Source organism: Brassica napus, chromosome C7 (genome assembly GCF_020379485.1).
Source record: "Brassica napus cultivar Da-Ae chromosome C7, Da-Ae, whole genome shotgun sequence".
In the NCBI taxonomy this organism is placed as follows: Eukaryota; Viridiplantae; Streptophyta; class Magnoliopsida; order Brassicales; family Brassicaceae; genus Brassica; species Brassica napus.
Genome location: NC_063450.1, coordinates 26,772,043 through 26,790,386, shown reverse-complemented (window position 1 = coordinate 26,790,386; position 18,344 = coordinate 26,772,043). Strand labels below are relative to the sequence as shown.

Here is an 18,344-nt window from a genome sequence, read left to right as displayed (position 1 = left end):
ATTTGATACAAATTCTCGCGTCTCGTCTCTTTTGCTATTTCGAAATTAACTGTCATTTTTCATCTTCTTATGCACATCAGTTCTTTTAATTTATGAGTGAAAGAACTCAATATATTTTCAAGTGTTCCAAGTTTCAAAATGTGATGCTGATAGTGCATATTAGCATGACATGATTTAGTATGTCTTGGCGTTTGGTCTGGATAGGCTTTTAGGTCTGGCTTCGTGAACTCTTTTCAAACCACCACAAAACAATATTGCACACATGAAAGCTTCCAACCTTAAATGCAACTATAAACCACTATGCATAGTACATTATTTGAAGACAAATTTTGTACCGTAAAGCAACTAAATCAATTTTTTTTTTTGCGTGAATACCAAGTTAATATTAAGAATGCTCCCGTGTTTGAAAACACAACTCAAGAGTCATTGTGGTTATTTTCCCAGCCTAAGACCCCCAAAAAAATCCTTTAATTCAAATACCAAAAAAACAAAATAATTCATTTTTGTGAACCCATTGAAATAAAGTTATTACATGGGAATATAATCCCATCTCATAAAGTCCACCTTACAAGGTTACAACGTTTGGACAATGACATGTGTCATCTGTATATTAATTCTTAGATTTCTTAGAGGAAGAAGTTTGATTCATCTAAACATATACTGTAGTTTACACTAATTTGACCATAAAATTAATTATTAATGTACAAAAATATTCTTCTTTCTTTTTTTAAATAGAAGCTACAAATTTATCCAATGTGATCAAAATATATATGACTTGTGTTCAAAAAAAAAAAGAAAAGATCAAAACATATATGACTATTAATAATTTTGAATAACGAATATTTGATAACAATTTTTGTATCTTCTATCAATTTGTTTAATTTTATATTAGGTGATTCTCCCGTGCGCCATGCACGAGAATAAAATTTACAAAATTAATAAATTATAATATTAAAAATATTTTTTTTTGTATGTTAATAGGTTAATCTATATTATTATTTGCGAAGTGATTTTCGAATCCAAGCTCTCATGTTAAAAGTTAGAGTTGTTAATATTTTTTATACCCTTAATGAATAAAATATATAAATTACCTTCAAAATAAAAAAGAGTTTAAATTATTTTGATTAGACAATTGATTAAAACTAATAATACTAATTATTATCCAAAATCCAAATATATATTTTAAAATAAAAAAAAAGATAATTTTTATATATACTATGTTGTTATCTGGAAAATATATTTATTAATTGTTTAAAAAAAAACAGAAAACACATATAACTAAATATTAATGAAGTAAAATTCTTAATTTTATATAATTGAAAAGTGAATATTGAATGATTTTTAAGATTGACCTATTAATAATAAATATAGTATACGAAGAATTTTTTTATAAAAATATACATAAAAATGTCCAAATGAAAATATAAATAATAATTGGTTAAAAAAAGAAAATATATATATAATAATGTATTATTATAGTCTTTTAGTTAGTAAATAATGTATTATTAAGTAATTACAAAATTTTCATGCCCGCATTCGCGGGCGAAACACCTAGTTTGTATGTATGATGAAAATTCGATTAAGTATCTTTATGTTTTCATCATAATCAGATATGTAATTTGAAATATAATATTTGTATTAATTTAACTATTTGTTACTGTATGTTGTTTGCATCTATTATTTTAAATTGATGATGATTTTTTTTATTCAAGTTAAAATTGGTTTATTAGTAGATAGTTTCAGTTTATCCTCTTGCTCTTATATTTGTAAATATAGTTTACAAAAATTTTGTATAGTTTGATATATGTTGTTTTGAAAATTTGAAAAATATAAATATTAACTCAGATATCAATCAATAAACATAATTTGTAATATTTTGAAAACTATTGAACATATATAACTTTATATATAATAGATAACTCATAATAATTGGTTGATTTAATTGTTCATATTTTGATTGGTTTCGCTATTTATATTTTGGTGTATTGGGTTATATCATATTTTGAAATGAATCATAATTTTTGGTCATAATTAGACAAAAATAAGAATAATATTGTTAATTATACTTTGTTTAATTTTCCTTAGGTTGATAAATATATTTATGTATGATTTTAAATATGTATTTCAATAAAATATATGTCTATATTTTAAAAATCATAGATATTTCTATATTTGTTTATGTTTTTTGACAAATTAAAAAAAAAAAATCGTTTATATATAATCTATTTTTTATATTTTTTAAATATTTAATTGTATTTCTTATGTGCTATTGTAAAAAGGGGAAATTTTATTTTTACCACTTTCATGGCACCACTTTTCATCTTTACCACCACTAAATGAACATTTTCAAAAATACTTTCATCATTAAGTGGTAAAAGACTCTTATACCCTTGTTCTCTATATAAATAATAAATCATTATTTAAAAACAAATAAAAAAAATATTTTTTAATGTTTTCCAATTATACTTTTTCAAATTCGAACTTTTTTATGATTTTTTCTTTTTGAATTTTGTTTTTTCGAAATTTTTTTTATATATTTGAATTATTTATTTATATATTTATTAGAATTCTAAATTTCATATTCCAAAAACCTTATCCCACCCTTCAACTTTAAACCTAAGTCTAGATTAGTTAACCCTAGAGTTATAAGTGTCTTATACCCTTCATTAAAAGTGAAGATATAAATAATTAATGTAGACATGAATAATGGTACTATGAATGTGGTATTTGTGGCAATTTCCATTGTAAAAAGAAAATTTAAGCTAAAACTTAGTTAGTGCAAAAAGGAAAATTTAGTTAAAAACTTTATTTAAATTTGGGCATTTTCAAAAATAACTCAAAATTTCAAGTCAAACACAAAAATAATTTATGCTTTTTTGAAACTTTGTTTTGTCCTATTCACCCTAGAAGTTCTAGTTATTCACGAAAATGCCATTACTTTTTTCTCTCGAAAATAACGATTTTACCTTACCATCCTCATCTTCACCAAATATGTACAACTTTGCCATTGACATCAATACCTCAACCACCATGAACTACCAAATTGAGAGTGTTAATGCCCTAAAGTTTCTATTTTTTCTCATCCTTTCTCATTTCCTATCCATACAAACCACATATCTTACACTTTCTCTCAAAATTCATCAAAAAACTGAAGATTTTGTTTACAAATTATGTAAGGTTCATAAGCTCACGATTCTTGGTGATTAACGAGTAGGTAGCTGTTCTGGTGAAGTTCTGGGTGATTGGAAAACCACGCAAGTCATCTCACGAGTTCAAGGTATGAAAGCGCGAACCACATTTTATTTTTCAGATTTGTTCGACGAAGAAGACTTCTAAAGTCTAGAAGTCTTCTAACTTTCCTTTATAAACAAAAAAAATTCGAAATTCTCAGAGAAGACTTTTTTCAGAAATTTGGTAGTTCTTTAGAAGTCTTCTCGGATAAACAGGTTACTTTTAAATTTGACCAAAGTTGGTCAGAAATTTGACTTTTTGTAGAAGACTTCCTTAGAAGTCTTCCTGGAGAAAACTTCTACAGAAGTCTTCTGAAAGTCTTCTCAATGCCGGAAGATGTCTGCGTGGGTTACTTTAGCAATTGAAAAATAATAGTAAAACATTTAATATCAATGAGAAGATTTCTAAAGAAGACTTCTAAGAAGTCTTCTTTAGTTGAATTCTGGGTTTTGGTCAAACCTTTACTCGCGAGAGAAGACTTCTAGAGAAGTCATCCTACGGAAGACTTCTAAAGAGGTCTTCTCTCGAAAAGTCAAATATAGTCAATTGCAATAGTAACCCAACAGGCTTCTTGCGACATTGAGAAGAATTCCGGAAGACTTCTTTTGAAGTATTCTCCAGGTAGACTTCCCTAGAAGTTTTCTACAAAAAGTCAAAATTCTGACCAACTGCGGTCAAATTCAAAAGTAACTTGTTTATCCGAAAGAAGTCTTCTCTGGGAATTTTGAAAAAATATCAGTTTCAAAAGTAAGCCAATATTTACAAAGGAAGACTTCCGAAGATGTCTTCTGTAGAGTAGACTTTTTAAGAAGTCTTCCTTTGTAAATTTGCAATTGAAAAAATGACATAAACAGAAGACTTCTTTTGAAGTCTACACAGATAGACTTCTTTTAAATTCTTCCATGGATGACCTCCAAAGAAGTCTTCTACAAAAATCTTTATTAAACTTTAAATTTATCTAAAATTAAAATGAATTTTTAATATTTTCTTACTAATTCATGTTTATTAGTCAATATTGGGACTACTGAGTCGAATTCATAACTTAATTGGTAATAATTATGAAGTTACAAACATTGATGTTTAATAATGTTTCTAGCTAAACGGAGAAGTCTTCTGTAAGTCTTCGTCATAAGTGTTAACTTCAAAAGTGTTAAGTAACTTCACTTAAAATTCAAGTTTGATCGTTTGTGAATTTGACTTAGTTTTTTTTAAGTTTTCTCTCTTATTTTTAGTAAATTTGACTAAGTTTTTATGTTGTTGTGTTTTGTTATGAGTGGGTAGAATGGTTAAAAAAAATTGTGGTAAGTTGTATCAATAACTTCAATAATGTCAAGTACTTTTGGCAAAATATGAACATATTTAGCAAATTCATTCGATTAACATTTCTTTAAGTTTACATAAGAATTCACAACTAAATAGTGCACATACAAATCATAAAACAAACCATAAACAAAACTATTACACATGAAACTAGATATCATTCCTCAACATAGATAAGCTTGGACTCCACTTGACATCATTCCTTTGTACCACTTTGGACAAAAGACTTTGGAAGACTTCCCGAAGACCTCGTGGGAAGTCTTCGAGCATAAAATACATAAGAAGACTTCTCAAGAGTCTTTTGAGAGTTTCTGAGTCTGCCAAGAGTCTTCTGATAGTTTCTGAGAGTCTTCCAAGAGTCTTCTGAGAAATCTTCCAAAGTCTAACTCATATCTGAAAAATCTGCATATTCAAACTTGGAAGACTTCCTGAAGACTTCGTGGGACGTCTTCTAGCATAAAATGCATTAGAAGACTTCCCAAGAAGTCTTCCGAGAGTCTTCCAAGAGTCTTCTAAGAAGTCTTCCAAAGTATGATTTAGATCTGAAAATTTTATATATTCAAAAGCATTCAAATAGCTTCAAAACTTCAAAACACGTTTTTATGCTTAATAATAAACAAAAAATTGTCACATTAGGTTGAATTTATAACTTTTTAGAATCCAATATATAAACACACAAAAATACATATCCAAAATTTGTACTATTTTGGGCAGAAGACTTCCTGAAGACTTTGTGGGAAGTCTTCTAACATAAAATGTATTAGAAGACTTGTCTAGAAGTCTTCCGAGAGTCTTCTGAGAAGTCTTTCAAAGTCAGTCTCAGATCTGGAAAACCTGCAAATTCAAAAGCATTCAAATGGCTTCAAAACAAATAAAAACTTCAAAAATATAATTTTATGCTTAAATAATAAAAAAACAGTCACAATAGGTTGAATCTATAGTTTTTTAGAATATAATATATAAAACACAAAGTAATACATATCCAACATTTATGAATCTACATTTTAATGAGTGAAAGACGAGAACTATGCAATGAAAAAACTGCAAAAAGAAGATAAATTAGTGAGAAGGCATAAGAAAAAATTGAGAAATGGATTTAAATTTGGTGTATTGATGTTCAAAGAGATGAAGAGTTTTAGAGTGGGAAACATTATATTTTTATTGCAGCTATTTGAGAGGAAGAAAGAGAATGTGTAAATTTTCTTTATATATGGAGACAAAAATTCCAATTAGGTTAAATATTTTCGATACGGAAGATTCTTTAAAAGTCTTCTAAGAGAAGACTTCCCGAGAAGTCTTCTAGATCCTAAATTCAAATACATGAGAAGACTTCTAGAAGACTTTGCTTTAGGCGGGAAACCTATATTCTACTAAAATTTAGGCGGATAACCTAAATTCTACTAATTTTAGGCGCGAATATGTTAGAATACTTCTTGTGAAGTCTTCTGGAAGTCTTCCAAACTATAACCTAATCAAATAACTAACTAAATAGAAAATAATAATTCATTAAACTTTTAATCAACTTATAAAGTGTTTAATATACACAAAACTAAACACAAGGAGGTCAAAACAAGTTTTTTAAAGTTAAGATTCCAAAATCTAATCCTAAAAATACCAACAATACTATAACATATGTTACCAAACCATAAACTAAATACTATCATGACTAATTCTAGATTCACTCATCTATGTTAAAAATAATTCAAATTTAGTAAAACTAAATTTCTATCGTTTTGAAATGTTTACTAATACATGATTTCTATTTTTTCTCTTTCAAAATATTTTTATTAAATTTATTAATTATTTTTAAGATCTAATACATGAGAAGACTTTTCCTAGAAGACTTCAGGAATACTTCTGGAAGACTTCGATTTAGGCAGAAAACCTAATTTTTTCTAAATTTAGGCAGAAACCCTAAATTCTACTAAAATGTAGGCGGGACATGTCATAAGACTTCTTGGGAAGTCTTCTGTGAGTCTTCCAGACCCTATAATCAAATAACTAATCAAAAAAACACATTCTTAAACTTTTAAGATATTTAGAAAGTGTTTAAATCAAGTTATTAGACAATCACTAATCACATATAGGTCAAATTTTTTTAGAAAAAAGATAAGATGAGATTTCAAAATCTAACCCTAAAAATACTAACAATATTACAACATATGTTACAATACCCTAAACCAAAGAATATCATGACTCAATCTACATTCACTCATCTATATTAAAAATAATTTAATTTCAATAAAACTAAATTTACATCTTTTAGAAATGTTTATTAATACATGATTTTCATTTTTTCCCTTTGACAATATTTTTTATAAAATTTATTAATTATTTTTAAGATCTAATCCTTAAGAAGACTTTCTTTGGAAGACTCTTAGATGACTTACAGAAGACTTTGATTAAGGCGGCAAACCTAAATTTTTCCAAAATTTTGGCGGGAACCCTAAATTCTACTAAAATTTAGGTGGAATGTGTCGGAAGACGTCTTTTTAAGTCTTATGTGAGTCTTCCAGACCCTAAAATCAATCAACTATGCAAAAAACATTTTCTTAAACTTAAAAGAAACTTAGAAAATGTTTAAATATTACATGATATTTACTAAAAATATATGAGTCAATTTGAAAAATGAAGGTAAGATTTCAGAAACTAACCGTAAATATACATACAATACTATAACATATTTACAAAACCCTAAATCAATGACTCATGAGCCAATGTACATTCACTCATCTATGTTGAAAATAATTCAATTTCAGATGAACTAAATTTACATCATTGATAAATGTTTATTATTACATGATTTCAAATTTTTACCCATCAAAATATTTTTTATAAAATAATAAAATTATTTTTAAGATCTACTGAACGAGAAGACATACAAAAAAATCATCATAGAGAAGACTTATTTGTAAGTCTTCTCTAACGGAAGGTTATAATGGTAAAACTGAACACATGTTTTTTGTTTGTTCATAAAGGGGTTGTTATAATTTCACTAGGCTTTTGGGTTGTTTTTGCATTTGATTGAATTTGGGGTACACTTTTGTATTCAAAATAAAGTTTTGAGTCATTTTTGTCAAATCCCCCTTTAAATTTTACTAAGAAAAAAGGAAATAAAAATAGTTGTTATTAAAAAAAAAATTGTCGTTATTAACAAAATTCATATATAATAGTTTTAGTTGTTATTATAGGTTTTAAATGTAAAAGTTTGATATATTTTTTATTAATGTTATTATTTTTTATCTTCTATTCATTTTATTTATACTAGGGGTTGGCCCACACTACGGGCGGATGAGTATACATTAAAACTATTTTATACTAAAATTTTAATTTTATAAAACATTTGACAATTTACTTTAAACTGTTTTTATTCTAAGATCATATATATATTATAAATTTTATTAAATTTTGTTGGTTTGAGTTGAAAAGACCATTCACATTTTTTTGTAAGATACAAAATTATTAAATAAATTAAGAAAAATGCATTGATTAATATTTTTCTATTTTATTTTCATTGCAATTTTATAAATTTAAGAAAATCTTAAGTAAGAATAACAAATATTTTTTATTTCTAGTATCAGATTTTAATATTATTACAATAACTTATTTTCTCGCGATAATAAGACATCCACCTCCAAGCTAAATCAATCGAAAATCAAATGTAATGTGATAAAATTATAAATAATTATATTTTAAAGTAATAATATAAAAAGTTTCGATAATTTCATAAATAATAATTAGAATATTTTATGTAACAAAAATTATGTTTTCAAATATATGTTTTCAGTTTATATTATATATTCAAGTTATAATGAAGTTTTCCCTAATTTTTAGTGTTTTACTAATTATGTTTTGTAAATTATTTTAGCATTTTTGAATTTTTTTTATAAATTTTTTTTTATTGAAATGTCACTCATGCCATTTAAAAATATTTTTATAAATAGTGTTATAAATTAATAAGATATTGCATTTCTAATAGAATTTTACTTGAGTTTCACACCCTATCATAACAAATAATTTACTTCGAATAAGCTAGAGTAAACCAAACATAATTTAATCAAATAACTTAAATGTAGCGTAATCATTAATAATATGGAAATTAAGAGAAACCAGACAGCGTGCAAATGTTTTCTGAAATTTTTTTTTGTTTTCAAATACTAAAACCAAAAGAAGTAACTAAATTATTTAATCTTTTCAGTGGCGATGTATTGAATGTTTCTATGTAATTAAATATCTCATTCTCAGTTTCCACATAGTAAAATAACATCATAAAGCATGTATACTTACATAATTAAATGGAACAAAACAATATGTTAGGTTTATATTCCAGACCAAAACAATCAAAGAATATATCATCGAGAAAATAGTTATACACACCAACACTGCAAACAGTTATGTATATACTTTGAATCTACACAAATCATTATTTATTTTTGTATTCTTGTACATTTACTTTGATTTTTTGTTATACTTTTTTTTCTTAAATTTGATTTAGATATTGCGAAAGAAGAAATAATTGACTCAATGTAATAGAGTTAGTATCTTAATTAGATACACAATATAAAAATTAGTGTTTTTTGTTACTGCTATATTTTTTTATGTTTGCTTTTTTTTTCGAACATCATGTTTTCTTATTTTACGATCAAGTTATTATCCATGTATGAAACATATATTTTTATCATAATTTGGATTGAAGAATTTTAGAGTTACATAGCAAAGTTGTGTATGTCAAAAGCATCATGCCACCCTTTGTGTATCTCGTCGAGACAACCACGAACCAAACCAACTTGACCATCACAACCTGCCACCTATCCTCATCATCATCATTGCCACTAAAACCACCTGCCACCTATTATTACCATCACCTGAGGTCAGAATGTCTCACAGACCTGTTGTCTCCATGCGAGATACATTTGAAGCACCTCTGCTGATGCAGACATTACAACTTTGAGCTGAATTCTAATTTTTTTTGGGGAAAATATGCTTTCGCTTTTGTTACATACACTGCAGCAAAGAACGAAGCTACCAACGAAAAAATCTTACTGCACTTTAAACAAATGGAGATATTAAAAACCACTTCAATCAGAGAAACAAAAGTTACAAATTATTGTGCAAGAAGTTTTCTAATCAAGTGTAAACAAATCAAAACCTGTCTCGTCTCTGGTAGAATCTTGATGTTTCTTGATACAATTTGGATTGAAGAATTTTTAAAGCCAAGTTGTATCGAGACAACCAGGAACCCAACCAACTGGATCATCACCACCTGCCATCTATCATCATCATTGCCACTAACTTGAAAAATCTAATTCCCATACGCTAAAGGTTAAATATGTATATATATTACTCACCATAAACTGCATCCTTTCTCTGCATTCTCTTGCACATTCATCTCGTTTCACTGCAAAAACGCCAAACTGTACCGTACAATGGGTTTCACTTCTGTAAGATCAAATACCTGTAATTGTATAACCACCTTGAGCTCACGAAGCAAGTAAAATTATCATAGAAACAAACAAAAAACAATCCAAGTAATAAAGTTTATGTTTTTTCATGATAAGAAAAGTGTAAACGTTTTTAATGTACTAAGAAACTTTCTTACACATGAATCAGAATCTTTAAAGCCAAAAGATTGTATAACTTTCACCGATAACAATCAGAGAAAGACAGAAGATTTAATCATGACATAACACTAAGAATATTGTAGCTCTACAACCCACATCGATTCAACTTGTACCATATACTTTACAACAAAGTGATTCCATCCACAATCTAAACCCAAATAAAGTGAAAAGTAGATTAAAATTCTCTTCATATAATTAAAGAAAGAACGACTCAGAACTGTGAATTAAGTTTTTTTTTTTTAACCAACATCAATGTAAATGCAAAGTTGAAGTAAGGTGAGCTCAACAGTTACGATCTTTAATATCTGATACAAAAATCAAAACAAAAGACACCGCCTCGTTCTGCTCATCGTTTTTCATTGCTTAGATTTATTGGTTTTGATGTTAGCAGATGAAATAACATGATGCCACATAAAACTTTGAATTTCTCACTAACAATCACTCTGGTAGAGGACGCCTGATACAGATTTTCATATGTGGCTTCTAAACAACACAATCAGGCGATGAGCCATGTGTTAATGTGTTAATGCAATTAGTCTGGGGTTCTGATTCTTGAAAAGAGAGAATATATGAATAGTAAATAGAATCCCACCTGTTTGTAGATGAGCAGCATCTCTACACCAATCAGAGACTCCTCATTGCGTGTTGCAATTAAACTTGCCAAAAATGTATGAGCTTGAAGATAATTATGGTCTCTCCCAACCTGTAGCAACATTGTTGAAAACCATGGATGCGATATCTTCTGCTTTTTCTTATATGCAGAGTTGATTTTATAGTGGGAAGCTCGGGGAAGGTGAAGAGAACAACGGGGAAGGTGAAGAGAACATTTGTTTGGTATTGAGAAATTAATGAAGAAATTAATGAAGCAAGGTTGATGATTCATTGTCGTGGGAAAAGGCGTTTCACCAGAGAACACAAGAACTGTCGCCGTTAGAATTTCCTTTGGCAAGGCGGAGAAGAAAGAGAATTTGGGCCGGGAGTCTAAATTGGGCTTCAAAATATTTTTCATGAAACTCACGTTTAGTGTGCTGATGTGTAACTTTGATTGGCTCTAAATATTTGTGCTGATGTGGCATGCCTAGAAATCTTCTAATTTAGTTCCTTTTATATAGTAGAGATAAATACATTTTTCTTTTATTTTATTTTTCCACGAAATTTGATTTTATTAATGATCAAAGAAATCAAGTGTTATGGTATCACGTATTACATTTGGAACATAAGCATGCTATATGAATTCTATTCGGTCTCGTGTTGTTTATTATTAAATTACATACTTTAAATATAAAAATTGATATATATTTATATTTATATTTAATGTAGATATTGCATTCTCTATTAAATTTCCTTTTGATTTGTATAAATTTAAATTTGTTTAATTAAATTAATAGAAAGCTATATGTTTATAAGAAAGATATTACATTATCAGAATAAGGTGATTTGGAAACAAATATTAACAAAGAAAAAGTTAAATAAAAATATTATTATAATAATTAACTTAATTCATTAAGGTTATGGAGAAATTTTACTTATACACTTTGTTTGATACCACAATTCAATTTTACCATCAATCTAGGGATATTTTCATAAATACCATTTTCATTAATGAGCAATTTCATTAATGAGCAAAAGAGATACTCCCTCTGTTTTTAAATGTAGGTAGTTTTAGCAAAAAAAGTTTGTTTCACCATATAAGTAATTTACATATTTCAATGCACTTTTTTCATTTATTGGATATTGTGTGACCAATAAAATAATGTCAAATTTTTTATAATTGGTTGAATTAATTGATTAAATGATATATTTTTTTAAATAACAACTTTCTAAATATTTGTGCTTTTAGGTAAAACTACTAGGGGGAGTACTACTCTTACTTTATCTTCTCCTCAATCATCGATTCTTCTCTCTTTTTGAGATCTATCTTCTCTCGGAGTCACCGTCGGGATCCGCCCTCTCTTTCTCTCACGCAGCGGCGACAAAAGAAATTCCAGAGAATCCCAATTCAAAACCTCTAAAATATCGACTCCTTTACGAGATTCAATACCTAGTTAAACTTAACAGCACGAAGAAGCGATTATCAATCAAAACCGAAGCTTCCATGAGCGATGTGATCCTCATTGAATCCAGAAACTTTGGTTCTTGAAGCGATTGAAGGCTGTTACCACTGTTACCCTTCCGCCATAGCCATCGATGGAAGAAGACTAGAAGAGTATTCATTTTGTTACTAGAAGCTTTGATTGAGATCAGCCCCAATCTCACAAACAATTTTGGTAAACACGGATCTTATTCCTATCTTTTATCTCAGTTCTAATTTGGCACTTGCATGAATTAAAAACTCAAACTTCTGTTGTTGTTCTTGTCTAATTCTGATGTTTTCTAGATGGGTAATTCAAAAGTAATTGCAGCTGTTTATGGACCAAGAGAGGTACTCTATTACTCATTCTCTTAAGATTGGTGATGCTTTTATTTATCTGTGTTTAATTGTATACATGTTCTCGTTCAGATTCAATACAAAAGCCAACAAAAGAATGGTCATGTATTGGTATGTATATGTTTGTGTATACTCTTCTTTGTATAAATCTGTTAGGATGCCTCAGCTGCATACATCACTGCACTTCCACTGCGACCCTCTTCGGATAATTCGTCCAACCATCCACAAGGAGAGTTTATAAACAAATAAAGATCTTTTTCGAGTCAAAGTTCTATGGTGAAGAGCCCGGTCAAGGTGATCTCCCTCCAGGGAAGAAGGCAGTGGTAAATGGGTGAGGTATTTCTTACTCGACTGAAAGGAGAGGAACGCCTCATCACTTCAATTGTTGCTTATGGATACGTCGCTTTACTTGTATGTTTTGGTAGGTGCTGTGTGAGTATAGTATGGTATAGTGATGTCTTAATTTACTAATAAATAAAAGAATCTTTGGTTGTATGCGTATAGTTTTGGTTTATCAATCGATGTAATGGTCAGGTTCTTGAAACTTAAAAGCTTACTTATCTGTTGTTCCTTGGTTGATTTGTTATGATGACGAAGAACCGGCTTGTTGCGCTCATCACAAATGTCAAACCTGAATAGCTACGAGATGTTATGTCAGGAGGATGGTAAGACTTTCTTCTATCTGCATCAATCCAGTTAATCAACGATCAAAATATTGTAAGCTTTTCACATTTGCCCTTCTTTTTTGTTAATGGTTTCTTTGCTACAGGTTCTTTGTGCTTCAAATGAAGACCACTCAGTGGTGGAACCATTGCTACCACCTACTGGAGCTAAACCAGGAGAGCGTGTTTCATTTTCAGGGTATATAATATAGTGTAAATTGGCTTAACACCAAACCTCTTTTGATTGCTTTGGGTACATACTTTGTAACATCACTTACTTAAGAACCCTTATGTCTTAATATTTATATAGAGTCGAAGGAAAGCCAGAAGAACCCTTACTTTCTAAATTTTTATAACTAATTTATAAACCTTTATAAAATGATTTATAAATTATTATAACTGAATTCTAAACTCTTATACATGATTTATAAATATTTATGAACTCTCTTATAAATGATTTAGAAGTATTTAAAAATATTAATAAACCCTTATAAAAATAACTTATAAACTCTATAACCATTTATCAACTCTTATAATATTAGTTATAAACGTTTATAAAATTATCTATGAGCACCTGTATATGATTTATAGGACCCTACTAGATCATTATAACTTTTTTAAGGCTTATAAATTATTTATAAGAGTCTTTTTAAATCTTTATAATTGATTTCTAAATCGTTACAAAATGATGTATAAATATCTATAGCTGAGTCGTAAAATATTTTAAATGATTAAGAAATATTTATGAACTATTATAAATAATTTAAAAGCCTTTATAAAATTTTATAGCTAATATATCAATCTTTATAAAATAAGTTATAAACCCTTACAAATTAGTTTATGAATCATGCCTGATAAATGATTTATAAGTCTTTATAAATCATTTTACGGTTTCTTTTAAATTTAAATTACCCAAATCCTTCTATACTCTATTTTACTTAAAATCAACCATTTCTACTTTGAAGTAAACTGATGCTTACTCTTATAAACATTTATTTTCTTACTAAAAACCATTGGAGTGAAAGTTATCATGATTCCCACATCATTATATTGTTTATAAATCATTTATAAGTTTTTATAAATCATTTCTAAGTTTTTATAAATCATTTATAAGGTTTTATAAATCATTTATAAAATTATATAAACGGTTTATAACACTATATAAACTATTTATAAACCCTTAAAGTGATATATAAACATCTTATGAATGATCTATGAACCATTATAGATCATTTATAAGCCATTACAAATCATTAATAAACCATTACAAATGATTTGTAATATCTTATAAACAATTCAATTAACCCTTATAAATAATTTATAAACTCTTATAAATGATTTAAAATGGTTTATGAATTTTTATTAATAATGTAAACACTTATAAATGATATATATACCTCTTAGAAAGTATATATAAACCTCTTATAAATATTCTCAAATATTCTCTCTGTTACAAAATACTTGATGTTTTGGATGTATGCACAAAATACTAGACCGGACACACCCAGTTCATGGACGGACCAAGCAAACTACAAATTCTCTTTCCAGTGATCAGCATCATCAGTAGTGTAGTTTCTTAGAGTCTGGTTTCTTATAGATAAGCTTGGTATTGAAGGATAGTGTCCAACGTCGAAACAACTTCAACTATATGCTTGCCTTTGTTCAACATCACACAGCTTGCCCTGCAAAAATATTCAAACTTCATAGTTAGACAAAGAAATGTTTAGCAGGATCATGTTTACTTTTGGTGAAATATTTTTGACCTTCCGCCATTTGCAGCATATGTGATCTCAGCTCGAGCTGGAAGACCATTGACAAGCAATTTAAATAACCTGAGTCGCCAAATCACGTACACTAGCAACTTTGCAAACAGCTATAATCTCTTCTTGTATATTAGCTAATCTCCCCCATCCACATTCTACTGCAAGATCACCTCTAACTATCATAACTCCTAAAAGGAATTAAACACTTCATCTCCAAAAGAAGAAGCTCAGGTACAAATCTAACCTCTGATCTCACAGTAAGAACATATTGAAACTGCTTTGTAGCTCCCATAAGTTTTTTTTTTCAAGTCATCACAAAATGTTTAAAATGATTACAATGGTTTATAAAATTTATAAAGGTTTTACAAAATCACTTACATGTGTTTATAAAGATTTTATATAGAATTTGTAAGGGTTTATAAAAGGTTTTAATGGGTTTTGAAGAGTTTATATAGGGTTTATAAAAAAAATATACAGGTTTATAAAACCATATAAATATTTATATAACTATTTATAAAGGTTTATAAAACCATTTATGAACCATTTATAAATTTTATAAGAGCTTATAAAACCTTGTATCAACCATCTATAAAGTTTATAAAACACATATAAATATTTATATAACTATTTATGAAGTTTATAAAACTATTTAAAAGGGTTTATAAAACTATTTACAAGAACTTATAAGCTATTTATAAGAGTTTATACATTTATTTATAAGTGTTTATAAATTAATTTACAAGGTTTAAATCTATTTATAAGAGTTTATAAATCACCAAATTAACCTTCCACCATTTTTTTGCTTATTAAAGAACATCATTCTTTTATAGTTTGTTTTACAAGGCCTTATAAAAAGGTATAATTGAGCATTGAGAACCTCACTATCTCTTTTCATTCTCTTCACCATCCTCTCAAATCTTATCGTTGCTTCCTAAGCACCACCAGATATGGTCAAAGAGAAATCATTTTAAGTTGGAGTTGTTGTTGTTACCTCTCTGTATTCCTTCTCAGCTTCTCCTACTTTGTCAGAACGTGTGAGCATGAGTTTGTCACTGCAAGTAAAAGAGAAGGGTTTATAGAATGTTCCAAAGTATATTTGACTCAGAACAGATATCATACAGGTTTATTTCCTTTAACTTTGTTGTTTCTGCCAATTCACAATGTTGCCTGAATGCAGTGCCTCGTTATGCTATTGTCGCCTTGAATACACAAAACGAAAGCAAGAGGGTAGAGTTTAATGTCCAGACATGTCTAGTGTGCATAAACAGGATCTAATCCCAAAGGCAAAAGCTAGAGAAAATCATCTTGATGGATTGCACATAACGAACATAATCCTTCAACGGTTCCTCAAAGCTCATCAAAACTTGTTGAGCCTACAAGTAGTGTAAGGTATTTCAACATGCATCATTTTACTAATTGAAAAAGATGGAAAGAGATGATCTATGCTTAGCAATATCTTACAAAAATTAGTACCACTTTCTGGAGCTTAATCGATAACAGTTCAGATTTAGTTCCAAGATCAGAGAAGGCTTTTCCTGTAGGTTCACCCTCACAAGCCCTAAGAAGTTTTACAGCCTTGCCAAAATCCAACAGTGACTGACCCAACTCTGCCATCAGGTTAACAAAACATCACATACAAAGATCCATACATGCCTTTGAGAAAATATAAGAGAATTTTCATACTTCAAACTAAGAGTACAGACATTGTTATTTACCTCTATGCCTCTTGACGAGGCGATATGCATGCTTCTGAGCCTCAGCTAAGTGGTTCTCAAGCTCAAAAACATAATGTTTAAGCTTCTCGTATTCAGGAGTAGTTTCTTCGACAGGTTTTTCCTTTCCGCGAGCAGCATCACTAACTTTTGATTGCACATCCTGTCAATTGAGCAGATGTGGCATTAAGATAATACCAAGTTAATCAAGAGCATGGGGAAAAGAGTGAATGAAATCAGTAATAAATTCCACATGTAAGATGTCTTGATCTTGCGTTATGGATTTCCACCCACGGTATAGCTAAGTAACTAATTATAGTGTTAACTCTGAACTCTTAACAGTTGCCACCATTAAACACTATCAGAGCATAATGTTATAGTGAGTCCATCATTGGCTCCAATCCCAACATGAATCCGCTGATGGGTCTTGTATGTTATTTTTACATGGAAAGGAAAAAGGTATGCTTACCCTAAACATTTGCATTAGATCAGCAGGCTTCGCCTTGAATATACCAGTTTCCCGAAACCTGAATCTTTCCATTGTCTGAAGAGAAAGTAAAACTCTCAAGCAGAAAGACGATAACCTTCTATATAATGCAACGTATAGTCCCTCATGGGGGGAGACAGTAAATGCAACCATAATTTTTTTTTATGCCAGAAAGGTAAAAGTTGAGATATCATACCTCTTCATCAGCTTGCAAAAAGGTCCTAAGATCCTCACTATGCTGAAGCTCAGGGTGTAATGCTATCCAATTAACAAATATATCCAATGCTGCTCGCCTCATTTCAATAAACTCAGCAGTAAATCGGAATTTTTCTGCCAAAAAAAAGGTATTCATAAAACTTATTGCTCATTCATCACACTGTACTAAAGATGCCAAGAGAAGAATCTACAACCATGATGGTAATCAGAAACCTATAACTGAGAACTAAGCTGATTGAAAACTGATAGTCTGGAAACCAATCAACATAATTGGTAGATATAAATGTAATATACATTAACCAAGCATATCTTTACCTTGGAGTTGAGAGCAGTGGAGTTAACCACAACCGAAGTATCAACAATGTTATCAGAAAACACACAGAAATGGTAAAGACTGTTATGGGTGAGCTTAGAAGCCACAGCATAGCTTCCCCTGTAACTTAGAGTTCTGAAAGTGAGACGAACACCAAGGCAGTAAAGACTCTTGGGCACTTCCTCAGCAGCAATCTGAGCATACTTAGCACTTTTCTCTGTAACAGAACTCATCTGCCCTTCCAAAGACTGAGTAATAGCCTTGGCCTCATGATCATAGTGGCGCTGTCGTAATGAAGCTGCTGAGCTTGGTAAAGCAAGACAGCCATGTCGCGGATAGTGGGTTCAGAGTAGGGGTGTCAAATGGGCCGTCCGGACGGATTTGGGTATGTCCAGATGGACTTTTTTTTGGGCATTTTTGGCCGAAGCCCAAATAATTCCATTACCAAATAGGACCATTACCAAATAGGACCATGTCCAATTGGACTGTCCATGAAGTCCAGATGTCCACTTAATGTAAAAAATCTAATTTTCAATTTAAAAGATGTACAGATTCTAAATGTCAAATATAACATTTTGAACTTACTTAAAC

At 29.3% G+C, this 18,344-nt stretch overlaps 1 protein-coding gene across 1 annotated transcript; it reads right to left on the bottom strand.

Moving 5' to 3' along the window:
* Positions 1 to 10,714: 10,714 nt before the first annotated feature.
* Positions 10,715 to 17,986, bottom strand: LOC106350662 (sorting nexin 1-like). Its single transcript, XM_048764110.1, has 8 exons — positions 17,821 to 17,986; positions 17,756 to 17,773; positions 17,421 to 17,554; positions 17,207 to 17,281; positions 16,741 to 16,900; positions 16,499 to 16,632; positions 16,145 to 16,398; positions 10,715 to 16,077 (listed from the first exon to the last, which is right to left on the bottom strand). The coding sequence occupies exons 1-7, from the start codon at positions 17,984 to 17,986 to the stop codon at positions 16,297 to 16,299; spliced, it is 789 nt and encodes a 262-aa protein (XP_048620067.1). The 3' UTR covers positions 10,715 to 16,077; positions 16,145 to 16,296.
* Between the last annotated feature and the right edge of the window lie 358 nt (positions 17,987 to 18,344).